Source organism: Sarcophilus harrisii, chromosome 5, assembly GCF_902635505.1.
Source record: "Sarcophilus harrisii chromosome 5, mSarHar1.11, whole genome shotgun sequence".
Classification (NCBI taxonomy): domain Eukaryota; kingdom Metazoa; phylum Chordata; class Mammalia; order Dasyuromorphia; family Dasyuridae; genus Sarcophilus; species Sarcophilus harrisii.
Genome location: NC_045430.1, coordinates 130,475,732 through 130,500,383, shown reverse-complemented (window position 1 = coordinate 130,500,383; position 24,652 = coordinate 130,475,732). Strand labels below are relative to the sequence as shown.

General features: G+C 36.3%; 1 protein-coding gene across 1 annotated transcript in view; it reads right to left on the bottom strand.

Annotated features, from left to right (window-relative positions):
* DHTKD1 (dehydrogenase E1 and transketolase domain containing 1) overlaps positions 1 to 21,330 on the bottom strand; it is a 66,806-nt gene extending 45,476 nt beyond the window's left edge. Inside the window, exons 1-2 of the mRNA XM_031938582.1 lie at positions 21,038 to 21,330; positions 2,140 to 2,295 (exon numbers count right to left, since the gene is read on the bottom strand). Of these exons, the coding sequence (XP_031794442.1) occupies positions 2,140 to 2,295; positions 21,038 to 21,197 (316 nt within the window). The 5' untranslated portion in view covers positions 21,198 to 21,330. The remainder of the gene's footprint in view (positions 1 to 2,139; positions 2,296 to 21,037) is intronic.
* Between the last annotated feature and the right edge of the window lie 3,322 nt (positions 21,331 to 24,652).

Below are 24,652 nucleotides of genomic sequence, written 5' to 3'. Positions count from 1 at the left end.
AAGGTCCCAATGAACCTTTTGCAGATTTTGTGGGACATTTGCAAACAGCTGTAATAAGAACCATTGGAGATAATGCTGCCACAGAAATAATGACTAGACATCTGGCTAAGGAAAATGCCAATGAGGTTTGCAAAAGAATTATATGGGGATTAGACAAAGATGCTCCTTTAGAGGAGATCATAAGGCACTATGCCACAGTGGGCACAAATGCTTATTATACCCAAACTGTGATGAACATGGAAAGATAGGGTCCCTCTTGGTAAAGGACTTCCAGAGAAATTTGTCGATGTTTTCAGTGTGGAAAAGTTGGACATTTGAGAGCTCATTGTAGATATGGAGATAGAATGAGAAGACAGGGTAAGAGAATAAAAACCCAAAACCCCATGCCCAAAATGTAACCGAGGCTTTCCCTGGGCCTCTGAATGTAGACTGACTCAGGGAAATGAGAGATGAGGCCCAGCTTCAGGGCCCCAGCTGGGGCAAGATGACAGCCGAGGTTACACCCAGAGAGTCTTTAGAAATTCGATAGTGAGATATGATCAATCAGCCAAAAGGCAATTGGATGGAAGAAGGAGATTACACAATCAATCAGTCAAAGGGCAATCAGAGGGGAAAAGGGAATTGCAATTAGGAAAAACAGAGTTGTATGCAGTAGAGACTACCAAGATATCCCTGGAGAGGTGAAATCTGTTCCTGTCCAGCCTATGCATCCCTTGCCTCCAGGCACAGTAGGCTTGACCATTTCACCTCCAGAGAGTGCTTACAAAACAGTGGCCATCCACACACTGACTTTCTAAAAAATCTCAATTGCTTTTAATACTTCTACTAAACCTCTCCTCCTGGAAACTTACTCTTTTCTTGGATTCTATGATCTTGCTCTTCCCTGGATCTCCCACCATCTGTCTTCCTACTCCTTTTCCTGCTTCATCATCTATCTTCCACTTTGAAGAGTGGGAGGAACCTCTTCCCCTTCTTTATTCTTGTCCTAAGTGGTGTCATGAGTTCGATTATCTCTAGACACTCAACCCCCTGGTCTATATAGCCAGCCCTAATTGCTCCCACTAAGATTGTCCAAGACCCTCTTCTCTTTTCCCTCTACAAACTCGCATCAGTTACATTCTTTTCACCTGGTTGTGTCCCTTCATTATCTCAAACTCAACATGTCCCCAAAAAAAGCTCATCATTTTTTCTCCCTAAACCTATTCTTTCCCAAACTTATTTATTTCTATTTAGAATTCTGCCATATCATTTATGATTTATCATATTTATCATTTTAGTTGTCTATGAAGGCTTCCTTTCCTTCCTCCCCTCTTACTTCTTAACCCTTGCAAACTGGCTTTGGCATTTGTCATTCAACTGAAACTGCTCTCTACAAAGTCACTAGTGATCTCTTAATTGACAAATCTAATAAGTTTTTTTCTCAGTTCTCATACTTCTTGACCTATCTATTGCCATAACACTCATGACCACCTCTCTTCTGAATACACTCTCCTCTGATTTCTCATGATGCTAATTTTTTCAGCCTCTATTCTTACCTGTCTGAAAATTCCTTCTGCATCTAATTTACTGGTTCAACATCCATAGTATGTGCTCTAACTGTGGGTCTCCCACAAAATTCTGTCCTGGGTTCTCTTCTCCTTTACCTTCCAAATTCTATCTCAATAAAATTATAAATTTTCATGGATTTAATACTGTGTCAATTTTATTGATAAATGTGTCTGCTTTTAACCCAATACCATATCATCAGCTGTTGCTTTTGATTGATGTGTGTCACTCTGGAATGTTTTAAAATATGGTAGGGTAGACAAAAACATTTGAACCAAAATAGAAATCAAACCATTCATCAAAATGCAATCTGTATTGCATTCCATTGACTCAACACCACTTGCTTGGAAAAGTGAATATGCACAAAATATGTACTAAGAAGTCCATCTTAATTCAAATGAAGAAGTACTGTCAACAGAAAATTCTGTTAGAATAGAAGAGTATTTTGGCTTCCCACCCCAAATACTACCCTTGAAAGCTCCATTTCATGTTTTGGTTTCAATAAGCAGAGTATGAACTGCATAGATATGAAATGAAAGATGAGTATACTAGGCTGATGAGCCTCTCGGCACAATGACTACTATTGAACTTTACCTGTGGTATTGAAGGGTCCCTGAAGAGTCTCAACAAGAGTTTGGATTTCAGGTACATTCTCCATCACAGATTGACCGGCAAAAAGAGGATTGATTTTGGCAGCTTTATGGCCATGTTCACAGAATGCCGTGACCAAACGGGCAAGACCATGATCAACTAATATAAAAGGAAAAAAACATAGCTTATTAAAGGTTGTCTAAAAACAATGGTCAAAGAATATGACCAATCAATTCTCAAAAGAACTGCAAGCTATTAATAATCATATGAAAGAATGTTCTAATAATACAAATGTACAAATCAAAACAATCTTAAGCTTTCACAGTATACTCAGCAAATTGGCAAAGATAACAAAAATACAGGAATAGTCAATGTTGAAGGGACTGTGGGAATACAGGCACATTGTTGGTGGAACTGTGAATCAATAAAACCATTTTGGAAATCCATTTAGAATTATACAAAAAAGTGACTAAAATTTTCACATTCTTTGAGCCAAGATTCCATTACTAGGCATCTATCCCAAGGAAATCTTTGATAATAAAATGTCCCAATATAGATCAAAATAATTATAATAACACTTTTTGTGGCAGCAGAAACTGATAGCAAAGTTGATGCTCATCAACTGGGAAACATTTAAATAAATTGTGTTACATGAATGTAATGAAATTTTTTACCTGAGCTCTGTCAGTCTGTTCTATCATATTGTGAAATGGAAGAAATAATGTATATTAATGTGCTGTGTGAAATAACAAAGTTCTTTAGAGAGACCTTGAGAGTGTCCTTACATTGCTTCTTCTGACCACCATGTGAGTGCTTGTCTAATGTGAGTTCTCTCTAAAATAGTCTTTTGGGCAAATGTATATTTGACATTCTAATAAGGTGGCCAGTTCATTGGAGTTGTATTCTCTGCAGTAAAGTTTGACATGGGAAACCTTGGCATAGGACTTCCCAGCATGGAATGCCCACATCAAAGAAGATACCATGTTCTATGAACAAAGAAGAACCGAAATAACTCAAAAGAAATTTGAGTTGTGCAAATTTAGAGAATCCATCCCAAATGTTCACATGGACTATTTGTGCTCTACCTAACGTACAGCATTTGAAGTTCATATTTATCTAATCAGTCACAGTTTGACATACCATAACTTGATTCTAAAATAATCATGTCATTTTGGTCTTCTTTGAGAACTAAGAATAACAACCAACCAACCAAGAAATGACAAAATATGATATATACAGTGAAACATGAAAAGATACATGATTAATATGATAAATCCAGAGAAGAACAGAAATGCTTCATAAATTGATTCTGAGTGATATATGTTGAGCCAATTAAACAGTATATGTAAGCAAAAACTACAGCAATGTAAACGGAATAATAACAACCACCACAAAACAATCTGGAGTGTGTGGTGGGGGAGGATAGTGGAAAAAATTTTGAAGTTTTAAAAATGAAAGGTATCAATAAAATTAATTTTTTAAAATAACTGTCATCTGAGTTATAAAAAAGGCAATGGTTCTATTATGTTTGCCATTAACAGTTTCTTTTACAATTTTCTCTATGACTAGACTTTATTATTGTTTCTTTTTAGTCATTTCATTGATGTGGGAAACCACGGAAACAGAAACTGTCCTCCTCCAACATATCATAAATGCCAGGAACACTGAAAGGGTAAATAATTTGCCTAGCATGTGTATCAGAGACAGGACTTTATTTCAGGACTTGCTGACTCTAAGACCAGCTCTCTAGCTCCTTTGCTATGCTTCTTTTCAAAACACTTAATTAATTACATTGCACTCTATTAAACTGAGATAGATTAAGTAATGAAAGGTAAAGTTTTTCTTCTAATGTCATTTCCAAAACTGATAAATAAAAAAAGAAAGGGGAAGAAGTGCTAACTAGTCAATTAAGCAATCACTTATTAAGCATTTACTATGTGCCAAGTATGCTAGAACTGGGTATACAAAGACAAAATAATCCCTGCCCTCAAGAAGCTCTCATTCTGGGGTAGGAAGCTATAAAAATGTATAAGTCTAAACAAATACAAAGTACATTCAAGGTATGGAAGAAAATGCACAAGATGCACAAGAAAGGAAACAAGCATTTATTAAGCATCTATTATTTGCCAAGCAGTATACTAAATACTTTACAAATAATATCTCATTTGATCCCCACAGCAGCTTGTCTGATTAAGGGATTATGAGGTTTTGGATTCACTCCTGCAATAAGTCACCATTTTTAGGTTAAGATAGTTTAATGATTACAATAAAAATGGAACAGTAAAATCACAACAACACAGTAGTAATATTGAGATAAGCACTGTTGGAATCTTTACAAATTGTTAAGTCATTAGAGTTGATAGAGACAATCATTATCTAATTTAGCATGGCTCAGTATAATTGATCTGATCTTAGAAGGAGATGTTATGGGCCAGAAGAAACAAGGTATTAAGTACAATTGATAGAAACAATGCTTGTGTTCACACTTTTAGAGAACTATATAAGCAAGAAGTATTTAAGTACTCATTGGAGTTCACACGTGTGGGAGATTTCAGGATTTAGAATGAGATATCTGAATTCACACTTCCCTTAATCCCTGCCTCCAGAAGGAGGAGTTAACCTTTGGGAGATCATATATATAAAGAGGCTCTTAGCTTCTGGTGAATTACTTTGGAACACTGTCAGGGGTCACAGAAGAGCACTCTGGGAGATACAGAAGCCCCAGAAAGCTGCCCAGCCGGGCAAGGAGGTGCTGGCTGGACTCTGAAGAAAGCAGAGGCAGAAGCAAGGGACAATCTGCAAGAGCTCTTGGAACCAAGTAGAGAGATAGGCCTCTGAGATAACCAGGCCCAAGGAAAGAGATAAGAAATAAAGATCTGAACTTTTATCACCTGGCTGTGTTTGAGGTGATTATTAATTTTAGCTGAAACTAAGGCTGCCTCCAGAAAACCTCCCCAAGAAACCTGCTCCTAGCAGAACCAGGAGATCATTATATACTTCAAAAACTATACTGTATGGAGATGTATTCTGATGAAAGTGGATTTCTTTGACAAAGAGACCTAATTCAGTTTCAATTGATCAATGATGGACAGAAGCAGCTACACCCAAAGAAAGAACACTCAGAAATGAATGTAAACTGTTTGCATTTTTGTTTTTCTTCCTGGGTTATTTTTACCTTCTGAATCCAATTCTCCCTGTGCAATAAGAGAACTGTTTGGTTCTGCACAGATATATTGTATCTAGGATATACTGTTACATATTTAACATATATAGGACTGCTTGCCATCTAGGGGAGGGGGTGGAGGGAAAGAGGGGAAAAATCAGAACAGACTTGAATTAAAAAAAAAAAAAGAAAGAAATAAGAAACCTGCTCCCAGAGAGAACCATTATTATTCTAAAGAAGAAAAACACCACAAAGCACGATAGCAAAGATAGAAATAGAAGTAACAATATTGAAAAAAACATCATCAATTTGGGGAATCACCAACTTCTGAGTCAAATAGCTGGAGAATCCTGGGGTCATAGGTTTCAGGGTCTCGATTGGGAATGTCCCAGGCAGAATGTTCTCTCCATGGGTGAGATTCCAAAGAGACTCTGCCTTAAAGGACTTATGTATGACTAGACAAAGAAGAATCAGTGCCACCCAAGAAGGCATTCAAACCATCCTGGACATCTGCATTTGCGGGGGGGGAGTAGTAAGGGGTAGCTAGCCTACTCAATGAGGCTCTGGCAAGTTTTTTTTTTCAGGGAATTGGCTAGGTTTCTGAAGACAAATTACTCAAGATGTTTTGACCTTAAAGAACTGGCCTGAGGTTCCAATGGTCTTGTGATGAAGAGAGCCATCTACACCCAGAGAGAGGACTAAGAGGACTAAGTGTGGGTCACAACACAGTATTTTCATTTGTTGCTTGCTTGTATTTTGTTTTTTTTCCCTCATTTTTTCCCCCTTATTGATCTGATTTTTCTTGTGCAGCATGACAATTTGGAAATATGTATAGAAGAATTGCACATGTTTAACAAATTGGATTACTCACCGTCTAGGGGAGGGGATGAGGGTAAATGGGAAGTTTGGGCTAGCTCCCTGGAGGCCTCAGAATCAACCCGAGTCAGGATAAGTAAAAGTCCTTGGCCTTTAGGGGGAGAAGTGAAGAGGATGGACAAAACTGCCACAAGCTCTCTACCAATCTCCCTTCTCCTCCTAAGTGACCCTAGCTTGTCTCTCTCCACCCCCTAATCCCTCCTATGATTATCTGTATACACCAAAATATTGAGCCAGCATAAACAGTGAGAAGGACCATTTTTACAAGCATATGCTAATAGAGTTATTGTCCAATAGGTAATTATTCTTAAGTGCTCAGTTATCTGATTCCAGTGCACCTATTCAGAGTTTCAGCCCTTTACAGGTAAAGGAGAGAATAATTTGAAACACAAAGTTTTGCAAGGATGAATGTTAAAAATTATCTATGCATATGTTTTGAAAATTAAAAAAAACTTTAATAAAAAAAACAATTGGCCTGGTTCCTCAAGGTTATACACTGGTCTTTGTCTAAAGTTGTCACATCTCTAGGCTTAGGTTCATCTTTAGGGCAAATAAGTCCAGAGCCTGCACTGAGACATGGAGGAGCTACTATACTGTGTACTTACCAATCACAGCTCTAGGAGATTGGTGCAATTATCATCTCCATTTTAAGGTGAGGAAAGTGAAACAAAAAGAGGTAAAGTGACATGCCCAGGGTCACACAGCTAGTAAATATCTAAGACTGAAAATAAACTTAGGTCTTTCTGACCTCAGGATGAAGCACCCTACTATTCAGCATACCACCTTACAGCCTATATAGGCCTTCTAGAAACAATTTTTAGAACTAATTTTTCACTTGTTGTTTAGTAATTTTCAGGAGTGTCCAACTCTTTGTGACCCCTTTTGGGATTTTCTTGGCAAAGATAGTGGGCTGGTTTGCCATTTCCTTCTCCAGCACATTTTACAGATGAGAAATTCAGAGAATAATAGTGAAGTGACTTTCCTAGGGTCACACAGCTAATAAATGTCTGAGATCACATTTAAATTCAGGAAGACAAATCTTTCCAACTCCAAACATCACATTCTATCCACTGCATTACCTAAAACTTATTTAGGTTATACTAAATCAAAGCTTTGTTCTGCTTATACAAAGAAAAGTGACAGAGTCCTTACATGAATCTGGAAATCTCTTTAATCAAGCCATTTGAGTTCCAAATTATAGTTTTTCCTATAATTTTTAAAGGTCCTGTAATTTTTTAAAAATTACAGTTTAGGTGGGAAACAATTATAATTTTCTTTCATTAAAAAGAACTATAGTTAAACAATTTTCAGCATATCCTTGCAAAATCACTTTGCTAAAAATCACTCAATCCCACTTTGACTTTTCCCTTTAATGAGTCTCTTTTCCAGATAGTCAAAGGTGAACTAGAAGATATTTCCATTAATTGAAGCAATATTTCTTTCTTCTTTTAAGCCTAATCCAGACAACTTTTCAAGAAAAAGGGTACTACTCTTAAGTGGGTCACTGAAGGGCTTCTTGCCTTTGTTAAGTAACAACATTAATACCATCCTTAAGAAACAGAATTTCTCCTGAATGCTCTTGGAGAGTACCTCATAGAAAATGATGATATCTTTTTTGGCAAGGGGGAAAGGAAATTTAGTGAAATGCACAGGTTCACAATTAACTGATAAGTTTTCTTGCTCGCTCTTGTCAATAGCACCATTGCCCTAATATTATTTTGTAATATGTAGTCATACAAAACACTAGAAGCTAGAAAATCAGAAAAGGCCTCTTGTCTCAGAACTTGAACACATTTTAGAAGGAAGTTAGAATTCTAAGAGGCAAGGTGAAGACGTATGGGAAATAGTCTCTGCAAAGGCCAAGGCAAAGATGGGGAATTGAATGTTGTGCATGAGCAAGTTGCTCAGTTTTGTCTAGATGTCCAGAGGAAAGGGAAGTAATAGGTAATAAGCCTAGGAAGGTAGGTAGGAGCCAGAATATGAAGGGCTTTTAAATACTAAACAGAGAAGTGTTTATTTTCATTCTCAAGACAACAGGGAGCAAAATAGTAACCTCTGAAAGCTCTTGAACATTAGTAGTGACATAGTCAAACTCATGCTTCAGATTAATTGAACCACTAAATGGAAGGATTAGAAAGATAAGACTGGATTAGACCAATTAAATGGCTATTTCAATAATCTGGAAAGATTAGAATTTACACACATTAAAAATAATAAGAATCTAAAAAAAATTAATAGCCTGATTCTTAGAGATATTTGTTTTTGAGAAAAAAATCAGTAATTATGATTCATATTGTCACATTTTAGGGATATAATTGTCAAATTTTTATCTTATGTTACCAAAATGTTCCTATCATGCAAAATGTCCCTCTTTTTCATATTGCATATACTCCACACACATACATACCCAGTCTTTCCTTTAAAAGCAGTTACCACAAAATAGCAATTTTTATCTATTTCTCTTTGATGCCTCTAATTTTCGGCCTAAATTTTATCCCAAATCTTGTTTAAGAAATACTGTAAAGAATTAAATCCATGCTTTCTCTGCCCCTATTCTGAATTTGAAATTCTTAACATATCAAACTTTGTTTGAAAATTAGGTTCACTTAGAGCCATAGTTAGGTACAAAGTACACAAACTTTCCAGACCAAAGTTTAATCGGTAAAAACATCATTATACAAGAGGTTGTCATAATTGTAGTCAACTAGTTTTTTAAGTCAAGGCAAATTTTGGGAATAATTCAAAGTCTTGATGGAAGTCAAATTTTCAGAATAATTTCATCTTAGTAAACAATACAATGATGTTTAATGAAGAGCATTAGAATAAGATTACAAATAAAATTTTACCCTTTTCCACTTCTAGTCTATTCTACACATATCCTTTTAATTTTACATATGCCTGGTGTTCAAAAAAATTTCAATACAATTTCAAATAAAACTTAAAACTGCTGGGATACTCTATATCTGTGAATTTGGGGGACAGCCTTTATCTGTGATTAGAAAGTTAATGCATTGTCAATAGGATATCTAGAGAGAATCATTAATAATAGCTCACACTTCGCATTTTGCCAATCTAATCCCTTTCATGACTAAAGAATAGGGGTATTTTTAAATGACAGCTGGTAGGGTTTATAGGTGAGGTTTTGACCATGAAAGGAAGAAAAGCCAGTGAAATCATGCCTTCATCTTTTTAGCCCAGTGTCCTAACTACATATGACTTATAGTTATATATATTGACAAAATAAAGACACAAATGATGTGCCACAAAGGAGTAGCACAATAACAGACTATAAATAAAATGTAGTTTTGATTTCCTGTATGTTTTATTATGAAGGTAAAAATCTATTTTTGACAAGCACTCTTTTAGTGGATGTCCTATAGAAAAAATTCTCCAGTTGATGAACTATTGACAATTTTTTTGATGATAAGTTTGTTATCCAAGATATATAAACCATGCACACACATGCACATATACCCACCCAGATATATCTATTCTAGACATATGTCTATTTAAATATATCTATATCTATATAAAATAGTCAAACCCCAGTAGATAAATGGTCAAAGGATAAAAACAAACAGTTCTCAAAAGAAAAACAAAGTGAGTATGAATACTCACATGAAAAAGTGCCTTTAAATCATTAATAAGAGAAATGCAAGTCAAAACAATCCAAAATTTTTCCGTATACCCTATAAACTGGCAGAAATCACCAAAAAATTGTTAATAGTCAATTTTAGAGTTGTAGAATAGATCCATAAATAACTCATTGGTAGAGCTATGAAATGGTTTGACCATTTTGGAAAACAATCTGGAATTAGGCAAATAAAGTGAACAAAATATCCAGACCTTTTAAACCAGAAACCACATTACTGGTTTCCATTACCCCAAATAACTCATAGAAAGAATAAAGTCATTATATGCTCCAAAATATTTATAGTAGCCATTTTTGTACTAGTTAAGAGTTAGAAACAAAGTAGATGCCCATCAACTTGGGCAAGTCATTCTCTTTAGTTTTCAGTTTTCTTTTTATCCAGTCATCTCTATAATGAGGTAAATGTTTTTCTTCTATTTAGTTATAGGTAGCTTATAAATTTTTATTATAATTCTGTCATTATATGTACCTAATTCTGTTATATGTTATAATTATATTTCATACAGATTATCTAAGAGTCAAAGAAAAGTAGATTTAGAGTTTATAGGTCAACAACCTCATTTTAAAGATAAAGAAAGTTAGAACCAGAGAAATTAAGTATTTTGTCCAGATTCCCACAGATAGTAAAATGGCAGAATTAGGACTTGACCCTGGTTCTAAAGTCAGCATTTTTTTCTACTGTACCACATCTGAATAGCATAAGAATTATTAGAAAATGAAAGAGATGCCTTTCTAATTTATAGATGGAAGGAAAATCCATAACCAAATTAAAAGTGAAGGCTACAAAACACAAAATAAACAATTTGGTTATGTAAAATTTAAAAACCATCAGGGCAAACAAAAATTAATGCAACTAGAATAAGAACAAAATTGTTGGATAGGTTAAAAAAAATAACTTTGCTTCAAGTATTTTTGCAAAAAATAATCCAAGAGATATAGGAAATTGACACAATATAAGATTCTTGTGGAGGGCCAGGGTTCCCCACTATTTGTGGCCCTCTACCTTTTTTTGGTATTAGTTCAAGAGGGCTACAAGAAAGGAACTTGTCCCTCCTCAAGAGGAGGCAGAAGACAGGAATATGCAGGTGATCATTGAGACATAGTCCAAAGAGAAGATAGAAAGGAACAGTTGGGCAGCTGATCCCAGTTGTTTTTGCCTTATGGAGAAAACAGAGATTCCCCATCTTAAATGCCATAGCAAAGATCTAGAAAGACCTCTTTGATATGAACAAACAATTCTGAGAATAAGAAATGCCAATGATCAACAAGGATGGTCAATGAGGTCAAAGTTCACTCAAACGAGTTTCCCAAATAATCTGCACAGGAAAAAACAAATAATAACCAAATGCCTATTGTCAAGACTGTGGAATCCAGTTAAATAGTTTATGATATTTTAAAAAGTGATCCAAATCCTAATAATAGAAGACAAAAAGATGGGGAAAACAACTAAAACAGATCTGGTCTTTTATAAGAAAAAATCTTTCCTGAGAGTGATCATTTTAAAAGCATTGTAGGACCAATTTTAAAAATATTTGAAAGAGGGGAATTATGTTCAAATAATTAAAAAATTGTAGGACATATAATGAATAAATAGAATAGATGTACCATCTACATAGTTACTATACAAATACATAAGAGACATAATTCCTATTTTCAAATAGCTTACTTTTTTTTTGCTGAGGTAATTGGGGTTAAGTGACTTGCCCAGGGTCACACAGCTAGGAAGTGTTAAGTGTCTAAAGGCCAGATTTGAACTCAGGTCCTCCCGACTTCAGGGCTAGTGCTCTATCCATTGCACCACCTAGCTACCCCTCAAATAGCTTACATTCTAATAGAGGAAAACAATACACACAGGAATAGTGGGTAAGAAAGGATGTTTTGGAACAGGAAATCACAGATATGTTAGGTGAAGCCTATTATGGTTCCTAGAATAAGAAGGTGGAGGAGGAAGATGCTTATAGTAGACTGGCAGTGGTCAGGGTGAAGCATAGTTACAATCTGGAGTCAGCTAGATACAGTATATGCTTACCAATCATACCAATCAGAAACAGCATATCTCTAGGATTCCAGTAGCATCAACCATAATCTCAGAGTGCTGGTATGCCAGGAAAATGGCCAGAATGAAACAAGACTGAGAATCCAGCTTATAAACAGGTCAGTTTAGAATAGTAATAATGACAACAATAATAACTAGCATTTATATAGAACTTTAAAGTTTGCAAAGGGCTTATCCTCACAATTCTGGGAGATAGGTATTATTACTGTCCCATTTTATTGATGAAAAAACTTAGGTAAATAGAAGTTAAGAGACTTGCTCAAAGTCACATAGCTATTAAGTGTCTAAAGCCATATTTGAACTCAAGTCTTTCTGATTCCAGATCCATGCTTTAACCACTGAGTCACCTTATTGAGCTGTCTCATATTCTTATTCCCCAATAAGTTTACACCCCAATAAGGGTGTAAATTCCCTCCACCAAGACATGTCATTTTCTATGTATAGTCTTAAGAGATTTGCCTGGAGGATTATATTACAAGTCTGGGTAAACGCATTATTAGCCACAAAAGACAATTAAGAGGCATCAGTAACAATAAACATATAGACCTCTTTAAAATCTTTGAGAAAGATCTCCACAAGGATCATGGGTATTATTGTCTCTTTTTTTTGGGGGGGGGGGGATCATGGATATTCTTAAGGAAAACATGTTGAGCCAGATTCTTCCCTCAGATTTTGTATAACAGGTCACATTTTTATAATCACACAAATGTGATATCTTCCCTCCCCCATGCTTACTGATTATAAATAAGAATTTGACCCAGAATTGTAAATGGGTTTTAAAGGCTCTCTACCATCAAGGTATTCACACATAAATTAAGATCACACATGATTCCTAAATAGATGCAATTCCAAAAAAAAACTTGTTAAAGATTCTCTGATTAACAATATCAAATAAGGCATAAAATAAAAGTATTTATCCTTTTTACAATATGTCATTCTTCATAGAGTCCAAATGAAAGAGAGCTTCGGAATGGATGGTGAAGTCCTTTAGGGGCTTTTGTTTGTGAATGATATTGTATTAATAACATTCAGTACCAGAATAAGACTACTCATTTGTTTGGCCTAACAATACACAAAGGAAAGTCAAGAGATGAATCAATTAATCCACAAGCCCTTATTATAAGTACTATACTGGATATTGAAGATTCAAAAAGTTAATTTATTTTAGAAGATGTGAAGAATGGCACTGTATAGGCAATCCACTGAAGTAGTCTACTCATATGTATCTTAGATAAACCACTGTAGATGGACAATAAACTGGCTCCAACACTAAATAGGAAGATAGTAAACTATATTTTTTTTCTAGACTAAATTTTGTTTTCTTAATTCAATGAAAATTTGTTTCTCTTTCTTTTGCCCCACTCCTACCTCTTTTTTCAGGAAGAAGGAAAAACAAAATCCCTTTTACAAACACATATGTTTGACATATAGTCAGGCAAAACAAATCCCTGTATTGGTCATATTCAAAAAAAATGTCTCAAAGTGTACTCTGAGTTTCTCATCTTTGTGTTAGAAGATGGGCATTTTTAGCAAGATTCCTCTAGAATTGTGATTGGTCATTGAGTTGATCAAAGTTTCCAAATCTTTAGCTGTTTGTTTTTATAATATTTCTGTTATTGTATGAATTGTTCTCCTGCTTCTGCTCATTCCCCTCTGCATAAGACTTCCCAGGTTTCTCCCCTTTTTCATTTTTATAGCATTCACTACATTCATATAATAATTATTAGTTATTTCCCAATTAATAGACATTCCTCAGTTTCCAAAGTAAGCTATGTTCTATATAGCCTTTCCAATGATTCTAAGTTGCTCCCTGACATAAACACCTCTCTTTTTAATCATAACAATAAGCATTTATAATAATAATGAATGTAGAAGGGTCAATATCCCAATCTCTTGATAATGATGATGATGATGATGATGATGTGAGCTAGGGAATATGTGATACATCCAGAAAAATATAGTTGCTTTATTTCTCCCAGCTCCTACCCTCCAAAATGGTTTGATCTCAGTTCTCCTAAAAGATTCAAGAAGGCAAATAGAAAAATCTTAATGGCTTGAGTTGACTACTGGAAAAGTCCTGCAGGTTACATCCTTAGTCTTGTCCATTTCTATAGTTTTGCTATTCTCATTCAGCAGTGGAAAACAAATTCCCATTTGGCTTTGCCCTTTGTCTCTTACTAATTAAACTTGTTTTTTTATCTTGTTGGTCAAGATCATGACATGTGGAATACTCGAATATTTTGTCTTTTTTCTTCTTCCTTCCAACCATGGTCCCTGTACTATACTTGTTAGAAATTTATTTTCCTATTGGCATATCAGCTTCAGTTGCAGCTATAATGGCTTGCCTCCTTTTCCCTTACCTCTCACAAAACAAGGAAAGAGAGGGAGAAAAGGAGAGAAAGCAGCACTAGCCATTACATCTTCCACATGCTAGCTACCTTTACATTAGTGTATATGAAAAGAAAGAAAAATCAAATTTAGTAGAATTCTAGATTGATTTGAAAAGGGACACAAAGCAAATATTTTTTGTTGGCAATTAATGTGGCCCTAATAATAATCATAATGATGAAAGCATTTATAATGGTAAAGGTTTGTGCAAGATTTTATTTTTCATTCTATGACTTTTGATTCTCTTTTGTTGATAATTCTTGAGTTTAAAATCAATTAAAGAAAAAAATTAACAATTAAGGATTTACCCTAAATTTCTTTCTCCTTGGTGCCTCTTTTCTCCTGCTGTGTTCTTTTTTTCTTTCTATGTCATTCCTCTGCCCAAGAAACATTTGCTATAAGACTTTTCTTTTTTCTTTTTTTTTGTTTTTTCAGTCATGGGTAGATAGAAAATGGGAGGGAAAGAAAATAAATGCTTATTAATTGAAAAAAATTTTCTTTAAAAAAGATAATTTTTAATTAAGTAATTTTCTCTTGACTCTTAAGAAAAAACAGTTAAAAGGATATTTAAAGCTCTTCATAATCTGGTTCCAACTTATCTTTATAGATTGATTTCCCATGACTATCTTATCAGGAACTCTACATTCCAGCAAAACTGGCCCATTTATTTCATTTTTCCTAGCCACAACATTCTCCTGTTTCCTTCTTGAAGTCATTCCCAAGCCTAGAAAGTCCTCCCTCTACACCTCTGCTTCTCAAAATCCCAATTGCTTTCAAGGCTGAATTCAAGCATCACTTCTCATATGAGATCTTTTCTTATCCCTTTCCCATACCACCTCTGTTGTTAGTGTTGCCTGTATCTGTTAGGTCTCCCTGTATTTTTTTTTAATTTATGTCTTTTATAATAACTTCTCTGTGTAATTGTTATTTCCCCTATTATTATATTCATATAAATTGAATGAAGGTTCTATTTCATCTTTTCTCTTTTTACACTAGATACAGTCAATAGTTACGTAGTGAATGGTTAATCTTAACTCTTTTTACAAGTTCAGATATCATCTCCTCACAGATGACTCCCAAATCTATTACCTACAGTTCCATGTATACCTATATATTCAGCTCAAATTTTCCCCTGAGCTTCTCCTGCAATTTGCAAGTGGCCACATAATTCAACAGAGAGAGAAGAGAACCTTAGATAGGAACTGGTTGTGTGGTCCTGGGGAAAGTCACGTAACCTCTGCCTTCTTCATTTTCCTCAACTGTAAAATGGGGATAATAAAGGCACCTATCTTGAAGGGTTGCTGGGAGAATTGACATTTTTAAAGTGTTTACCACTGAGAAGGTACTATTACAGAAGTGCTTATTCTTATCCCTTGTGTTACCTGCCAGATGTAATCTTAGCACGCTGTCAGCATCTAAAATTCAATAGATGCACATTGAAACTTCTTCTGTCAAAGGTACCTTCAATTTTCCAGTCATCTAAAGTTCACAGACTTGGAGTCTTCTCTCATTTTCTAGTGTCCCTTCTCCCTTATCTCTTGCCACCCAAACAAATCAGTTCCCAAGTACTATCTTTTGTATTTCCAAAGTATCTCCAAAATCTATCCATTCACATAGCTACCATCTTATTTCAGGCACTTGTAACAGTCTCATTTGGACTATTATAATATGCCCCCCAACTGGTCGCCCTGATCCTAATACCATCCTACACCAATCAATTCTTCAACCTATGGCCAAAATATTTTCCCTAAGTCACAAATTTTATCTCTGCTCAAAAATATTAATAGCTTTTCTACTGCTTAGAAGAAAAGATACAAAATGCTTAGTTGGATCTTCAAGCTCCTTCATGAATTGGCTTGAAGCAGATTTGACATACTTCTTCATACACTATATTCCAGATGTCTCCAAACTATCTATATTCTGCAAAAATCTCCCTGCCAAGACCACCCCTTTGTTTTTACTACGAGGAGACACCCTGTTTTCTAGAGCGAAGGCCTAGCAAGCAAACTATATCTTGAACTTGGCATAATGACAATTCTTTTGCACTCACTCTGAATAAACTCGTGCTGCAAAATCCCAAGATTGTTTCACACCAACCCCAAATGGTCCCTGAGTTCAGACAAGAACCTGCAAGACAAATGTTCTGGTCATGAAGTCCTGCTATGACCAAATTTTTTTCATTATTGTTGTTACCCCTCATTGTCAGGGCTACAACTCAGTGAATAGCAACTGGTATATGTATTAAGATTTGGCCTTACTAAAGTAGATCTCCATCTAGAGAAGGCTCTGGTACATGTGTCCAGTTTCTCTCTTGTAACAAAATAAAATTTTTGCTTGACTGCTGTCAGTCCTGTTTTTTATTTTATTTCTTAGAATTAACTCTATATGAGCTCAGATAATTTTTGGAGTTAAATTGTAGTTGTGATAACCTGTGTGAATTCTTTGGTATTTTTAGAGTTAACACCAGTTGCACAACTTGTGACATTTTGGTCATTTGTTTTTATACATGATTCCTGGCTATGACAGATAACAGTTAATCTTTATATCTGCTTCTCTTTAAAGTCAGTTGAAGTACATCTTGTGAAATTTCAGTTTCCCTCCCACTCAAAGTGTTCTCTCATTTTTCAAATTTTTCTAAGGCAATCTTTTTAGATATTTCATTGATTCTCAACCATACCCTGCTCTTGTAAAATACTTATCCATGATGACATATCCAAGTATAAACTCCCTGAGTGCAGAGATTGTGTCTCTCTTCTCCCCTTCCCTCCCATCTATCTTCAGGATCTAATAAAATGCCTTATACACAGCAGGCTCTTAATAAGCGTTTGATGAAAGAATGATGAAAAATATGGAAGGATTGGGGATGGGGTATCAGGATGGAAGGAAACCCACCCAGAAGACTAAAGTCTCACCTAGTGAATCTGAGAAATAGTATAACAGACTAAGCAACTGGCTAAAGGTAAGAAGGGATAGGAAAAGGAAAGAAGAGAAGGAATTCCTATGGCTATGAAGGCCATATTCCTTTCGATGGCTATGCCTGGAAGACAGTAGGTATTACATAAATATTAACTATAATAATAATAATGTTATTATTATTTTTATTTGGGGGGTTAGGAAGTACTATTTTTCAGAGTGCTGGCTTGGTCTCAAGAAGACAACTTTAAATCTTACTTCAAACATTTACTAGCTATGTGACCTTAGTTAAGTCACTAAGCCTCATCTTCATTATCTATGAAAAGAAAGATTTAAATTCAATATTTTTTTCAATTTGACATGATTATATGATTTCCCAGTTCAAGATATATTTTCCCCTAGCTCCATGCTATTTATGTCTGAAAAGTTCATTTATAGTAGCATAATCCCTCTGTCTTTAAAGACTGTTTTTGAAGATTTGTCACAGAATATTAATTATCCAAATAGGGATAAGAATTAATAAAAAAAAAAACTGCAGTTCCAAGTAGGAATATTTTTTTAAAGAAAACTGCAAATAAGAGATGTTTTTGAGGAAAAGAAGCACTTTTCTTTAAGCTTTTTTCTTTTTTTAACAAAGTACAAAAATACTTCATTAAAAATAAGAAGAGAAAATAAAGAAAGTTACTCAGCTTAAAAACAAATAACATCAGCCAAAATCTATGATACATAGTACTTATTCCTTCCCTCACAATCTTTCAAAATTATCATGCATTATCATACAAGGTTGCAGTTACAATTTCCAATGACACATTTTAAAATCTGCAAGTATACAATATATCAAACTCAATGAAAGAAAGTAGGTAGGGAAGGAGGTAGGGAAAATGCTCCCCTTCTTTTATTCCCCTATATATAAGAACAAATGTTTTTAAAATGGGCATATAGGTTCAGTGCTCAGGAAAAGACTCAGGATTTATTGTGAGAGGACAGGGATACAGGTGCTTGCCTCAGCTAATTTTCTACCTCACTGACTTAATGAAATACTTTTTGGACTACTCTGTATAGAGCTTGAAAACAGAGATATCGTATAATTCTTCTTTCGTACTATTTTATTTCCTACTATTTAACATTATTCAGGTCAACAAGCATTTAAGTGCCTTCTATGTATTAGGTCTTCTACCTTGTCCAGGGCATCACCACTTTCCTAAGTAAAGCAATCAGATTTTAATCTAGGAATCATAGTGGACTTTACCCTCTTACTCACCTCCTTTCCCCCATTTTCAGGCACTTGCCAAGCCTTGTCCATTATGCCTCCTTAAAAACTCCTTAAAAACCTCTTGTAATTACACCACATCCATTCTAGTCCAGCCCACACTTCTCACAGACACTATTGCAATGGCCTAATTGTTTCTGATGCATTCAATCTTTCCTTCCCCAATCCTTCCAGACAGCAGCCAAACTGATATTCCCAAGGTATAGATCTGATCATCTTTGTACAAGAAGTTTCAGTGGCTCCCCTTTGTCTCCTCACTTTGGCATTTAATGATCTTCACAATTTGGAGCCTACCTATTTTTCCAAGCTGATAAGCATATTATTCCCCTTAATTTGAAGTCCAAGTTCCAGCCAAACTGGAACTCTTGGTGCCCCAAGGTATTCTCTATGACTATAAATTATAGACAAGTTACCTATTTACGTCAGTGGAAGGAATTTTTTTTACTTTAATATTTTATTTTTCTCAGTTACTTGTAAAACAATTTTTAACATTTGTTTTTAAAACATGAATTCCAGATTCTCTCCCCTTTTTTCCTCCCCACCATTGAGAAGGCATATGTGAAGTTTTGCAAAATATTTTCATAAGTCATGTTGTGAAAGAAGATATAGATTTTTCCCCTACCCCCAAAAAAATTTCAAGAAAAAATGTTTTTAAAAAGTATACTTCAATCTGTTGACAGACACAATCATTTCATTCTCTGGATTAATATTAATCATTAATATCATTTTTATCATATGTCATTTAGAGTTGTCTTGGATCATTTTATTACTGATAATAGCAAAATCATTCACATCTGATCTTCTAACAATATTGTTGTTATTTTGTACATAGCACATCTTACTTTGCTCAAATTCATGGAGGACTTTCCAGGTTTTTCTGGGAGCATTTTGCTCATCGTTTTCCACAGAACAATAATATTCTATCTATAATCACATACCACAATTTGTTCAACTGTTCTTCGCTGATAGGCATCCCCTCAATTTCTAATTCTTTGCCTTGAGAAAAGAGTTGGTATAAATATTTTTGTAGTTACAGGTCTACTTCCCTTTTAAAAAATCTTTTTTGGGATACATACCTAGTAGTGATATTGGTAGGTCAAAGAGTATGGATGGTTTTTATAGTCATTTGGGCATAGTTCCAAATTGTTGAATGAGTTCACAATTAGTGGAAAGAATTTTAAAATATCCATATTGGAACAGATGTTCTCTAGCATCCCTTTTTGTTCCAAAAGTAGGATCCTAGTAACATGGTATACATAGTATATAGGCCCACACATAAATAAATGTCAAGCTATTGAAGCTAAAAAAAATTATATTAAGACTTTTGAGACACCCTAAAGACACTTAGATCCAAAGAGAGGAGGGGGCAGAGTTTCCAGAGCATTTTATTATATAGTACAAGTTTCTTTACAATATAAATTCACTGAAACTACCTGAAATATGGATATGAAATACAGGGAAAAAATTTATATTAATTCTAATCATGAGGTTAATAATAATAGCTAATGTTCATATAGAGCTTAAAGGTTTCATTTGAACTTCACAAAAACTCTTTGAATGGGTGCTGTTTCCTCCATTTTATAGATGAAGAAACTGAGTCAGATAGAGGTTAAGTGACCTGCCCAGGGTCACACTGCTAAGAGGGGTCTGAAGCAGGGTTTGAACTTAGTTCTTCTTGATTCCAAGTCCAATGCTCTATCTAGTAAGAAACAAAAAAGCATGGGAGGATTGAAGTGTAAGGGACGGAAAGGATTAGAAGCTATCTATTCCAAAACCCTCTATTTTACATATGAAGAAACCAAGTGATCTGCTCAAAGGTCCACCAGTGATGGAGCCAAGATTTGAATACACATTGTCCTTTGATCCCAAGTTGTTGTTGAATCGATTTTCAGTTGTGTCCAATTCTTCGTGACCTGGTTTGAGCTTTTCTTGCCAAAGACACTGGAATGGTTTGTCATTCCCTTCTCCAGCTCATTTTACAGAGGAAAACTGAGGCAAACAGTACCTTAAGTGGCTAAGGCAGGGTCACACAGCCAGTAAGTGTCTGAGGCCACTTTTGAACTCGGGAAGAGCACTTTCTTGACTCCAGCCCCTGCAACATCAAGTCATTCCAAAACCCTTCTAAATCAGCCTCCTGCCAGAGGCCTCATTTCACCCCGAGGGCCCGCAATCCGGACCTCAGGGGCCTCTGGGCACTGATTCCTCCCAATCCTAGACCACGTTCCTAAAGTCTTGGAACCCAAGACCTTAGGAAACGAAGGTCTTTGTTTTCTTCTTCCCTTTCGTTTGGCCTCCCTCTAGTGCCGAGTCCTTTCTCAGCTGTGGGCTTCTCAGAGCTCCCCCCACCAGCGGGACAACGAGGCCCTCCCTGTTGCACCGGGCGCGCCAGCTTTGCACGCCAACCCTGGGCACGAGAAGGGGACGTGGAGCCTGAGCGAGAGGGCCACGGCCCACATCCCTGAGCCTCGCCTCGCTCCAAGGCCGCCCCGTAGTTGCCAAGATGAACACCCGAGGAGGTGCGGGCAGGCAGAGCCCACGATCGGAACGGCCCCACTCTCCCCTCCCGGTCTCGGTCCCACAAACCTCCTGCACGCGCCGGGCCTCCCCGGGGTTCCCCGTTTTCCCGCTGCTTCGGCCGATAGCCGTAGACGCCTCGCTCCGTCTGGTAGCCGCAGCGGAGGAGGTGTTGAGGGATCCACCCGAGGTTCCGCCTCGCGACGACTGCGGCGACGGAGTAGGCCATGGTCCCGAAACCTGCCGCTAGGCCTGGAGGAAGACCAAGTGGCCTAGCGGCGACTCGGAACCCCCAGGTGTGCTAAAACGCAACCCATGTGCGGGGTCCAGGGCCAAGAAGCCCCGCCCCCCCGACACCGCCCCCGATCCTGATTGGCTCATAAGAGACCGGCCCCGAGGAGAAAGCCCGCCTCTGCCCCCCTCCTCCTCCAGGAACCAACTCTGTGTAGAAGCTAGAGGGGAGGGAAGAAGTGGGCGGAACTTTCACCGCCAGGAATGTTTGGTTTTCTTTTAGAACAAAGCAAAACAAAACCTATCAGCCCTCTACTCTGTGGCCAATGGAACGTGAACTTTTCATTTCTGTCGCCCTCCTTTCTCACCAGCTGTACCCACTTCTTCAGCCCCAAACTAAAAACTACAAGACTTCCTCCCATTACCCAAATTCGGCCCTGGGAGTAAAGGGAAAGAACAGTAGAAGAAGATAGGAGGTGAAATAGCTAGACGGTAGTGGATAAAGGGGCTGGACTTGAAGATCTCAGACCTTAATTGTGTGACCCCAGGCAAGCCATTAAACCTTCTCGCCAAGTTTTTTTTCACTTATAAAATGACACAATTATTTTCACTTGTAAATAATAATAATGATAAAATAATAATCTCACGGTGGGATTTAAATTAGATAATATATGTAAAGTTCTTTACAAATCTTAAACTATATAAATGCTAGCTTTTATGGGAAGACAGAGGATGAAAAAGGTAGACTAGAAAATGATTTTTTTTTCCTTTTGTAAATTTAATCTGAATCCTAGATCTAGAAACCATCTCAACTAACCTCCTTTTACTGAGGAAGAAACCTGAGCCTAAGGAAGTTAAGCTAGCAGAAGGTCACATAGCCACTAAATATTAGAGGCAATATTTGAACTCCCCATCCTCTGAGCCAGTGTCCTTTTCACCTTGCCAAAGATTAGCTAATAAAGGAAAGAAAATGAAGACCAACTGAAGAGAAGGAATCAATTAGAAAGCAAAATAAACTGTGAAGAGAGGACTGTAATTGTAAATCTATAGATTATATAGTTGAGTTGTCTAGGACAATGTATTTTAAACTTTTTCAATAAAGGAGATAATAATGAACTTGCCAGTTAAGAACAGAAAGATTTATTTATTCCCACCGTACTGCCATCTTGTCCCCCCACACTCCATATTCCAAAATATATTTTGCATTCACAAAGCAGCCTTTTTTCCTGATAATTTCCATTGCTCAGAAAAAAAGGTATAACTTTCTTTTTTTTTATTTAATAGCCTTTTATTTACAGGATATATGCATGGGTAACTTTACAGCGTTAACAATTACCAAACCTCTTGTTCCAATTTTTTACCTCTTACCCCCCCACCCCCTCCCCCAGATGACGGGATGACCAGTAGATGTTAAATACATTAAAATATAACTTAGATACACAATAAGTATACATGACCAAAATGTTATTTTGCTGTACAAAAAGAATCAGACTCTGAAATATTGTACAATTAGCTTGTGAAGGAAATCAAAAATGCATGTTAAATACATTAAAATATAACTTAGATACACAATAAGTATACATGACCAAAATGTTATTTTGCTGTACAAAAAGAATCAGACTCTGAAATATTGTACAATTAGCTTGTGAAGGAAATCAAAAATGCATGTGTGCATAAATATAGGGATTGGGAATTCAATGTAATGGTTTTTAGTCATCTCCCAGAGTTCTTTTTCTGGGCATAGCTGGTTCAGTTCATTACTGTTCCATTGGAAATGATTTGGTTGATCTCGTTGCTGAGGATGGACTGGTCCATCAGAACTGGTCATCATATAGTATTGTTGTTGAAGTATATAATGATCTCCTCTCAGCATCAGTTCGTGTAAGTCTCTCCAGGCAAAAGGTATAACTTTCAAACACCACCAAGTCTGGTAATCCACTCTTTTTGGGAAAAGAAAGCTGCCCTAAAATACTACTCCTGATCTTGGTAGAACAGTTCAAAGAGACTGTGGCATAACAATCTCAGCCAAATCCAAGTAATAGCTAAGTAGGAACCATATTCATCCATTCTTTCTTAGACAAGATTTCATCAACAAAAGGTATTGGGGGTTTTGATCTGAAGAATCCTTTGGGTTTTGGTCTATCCCTGAGATATTGTTCTCATTGCTTCATTTTTGGATCTGTTAAGCCCACTGAAGTCAGAGAATCAGTAGAATGGACTGATATTTCCTGAAATGAAATATATTTATTTCTACAATCTCAACCCACGGTGAATTGCCCTCATTTCACATACAAGTGGTACTTTTTGTCTAGTCAAGTGGGGTTCTGTGTTGACATTTTAAATGGTTATAGTAGTTAATTGTTGACAGGACAACAAGAAATCCTTTTTGTCTCTATAAAGGGTTGAAACTGAATAGGTGCACTTGAATCAGACAACCAAGCACTTAAGGCTAATTACCTATTGGACAATAACTCTATTAGTATGTTTGGAATGTCTCTTCTCATAGTTAATGCTAGTTCAATGCTTGGGGTTAAGAAAATTGTAAGGAGGGATTAGGGGGTGGAATGAGATGAGCCAGAGTGACTTTGGAGGTGTACAAAAAGAAGGGAGGTTGTGGAGAGCTTGTGGCAGTCTTGTCCATCCCCTTCACTTCTCCCCCTAAATACCAAGGACTTTTGCTTATCCTGACTCCAGCTGATTCTGAGGCTTCCAGGGACTAACCTGGACTTCACATATGTCCTCTAACTGAAGAAAATCAGTTGAATAGCAAATTGAGGACTCAATAATTAAAATGAGAAGTTGGGGATAATTAGGAAAGGAAAAAAAATCACAAAAAGACTTGAATGTTAAGTAAAGGAATCTGAGTTTTATTTTATAGATAAATAAAGGAAAGCCAGGGGCAGCTAGGTAGTACAGTGGATCAACTACCAGCCCTGAAGTCAGGAAGACCTGACTTCAAATCTGGTTTCAGACACTTAACACTTCCTAACTATGTGACCCTGAGCAAGTCACAACCCCAATTGCCTCAGGAAAAAAAAGAAAAAAGAAAACCGCTGGAGATTTTTGAATAGGACAGTTACTAAACTGTGTTTAGGAAGGTAAATATGATGACATGTACAGAGTGGTTTAGAAGAAGAAGGTTATGAAGTTGGGATTAGACCAATTAATAATAATGATAGCATTTATATACACCTACTACCTTCCAGGCATTGTGCTAAGTGCTTTACAAATATTTCTGTATTTGATTCTCACAACAAATGGAAAGTAGATCCCGATTTTCGTCAAAATTAATTGTCCCTATTTTACAATTGAGGAAATTGAGGCAAACAGAGGTTAAACAACTTGACGATCATCATACAGCTAGTAAGGGTTGGAGGTTGGATTTGAACTTGAATTTTCCTGACTCGAGGCCCACTGGTCTATCCACTGAACTATCTAGGTGGAGGAAAGTGA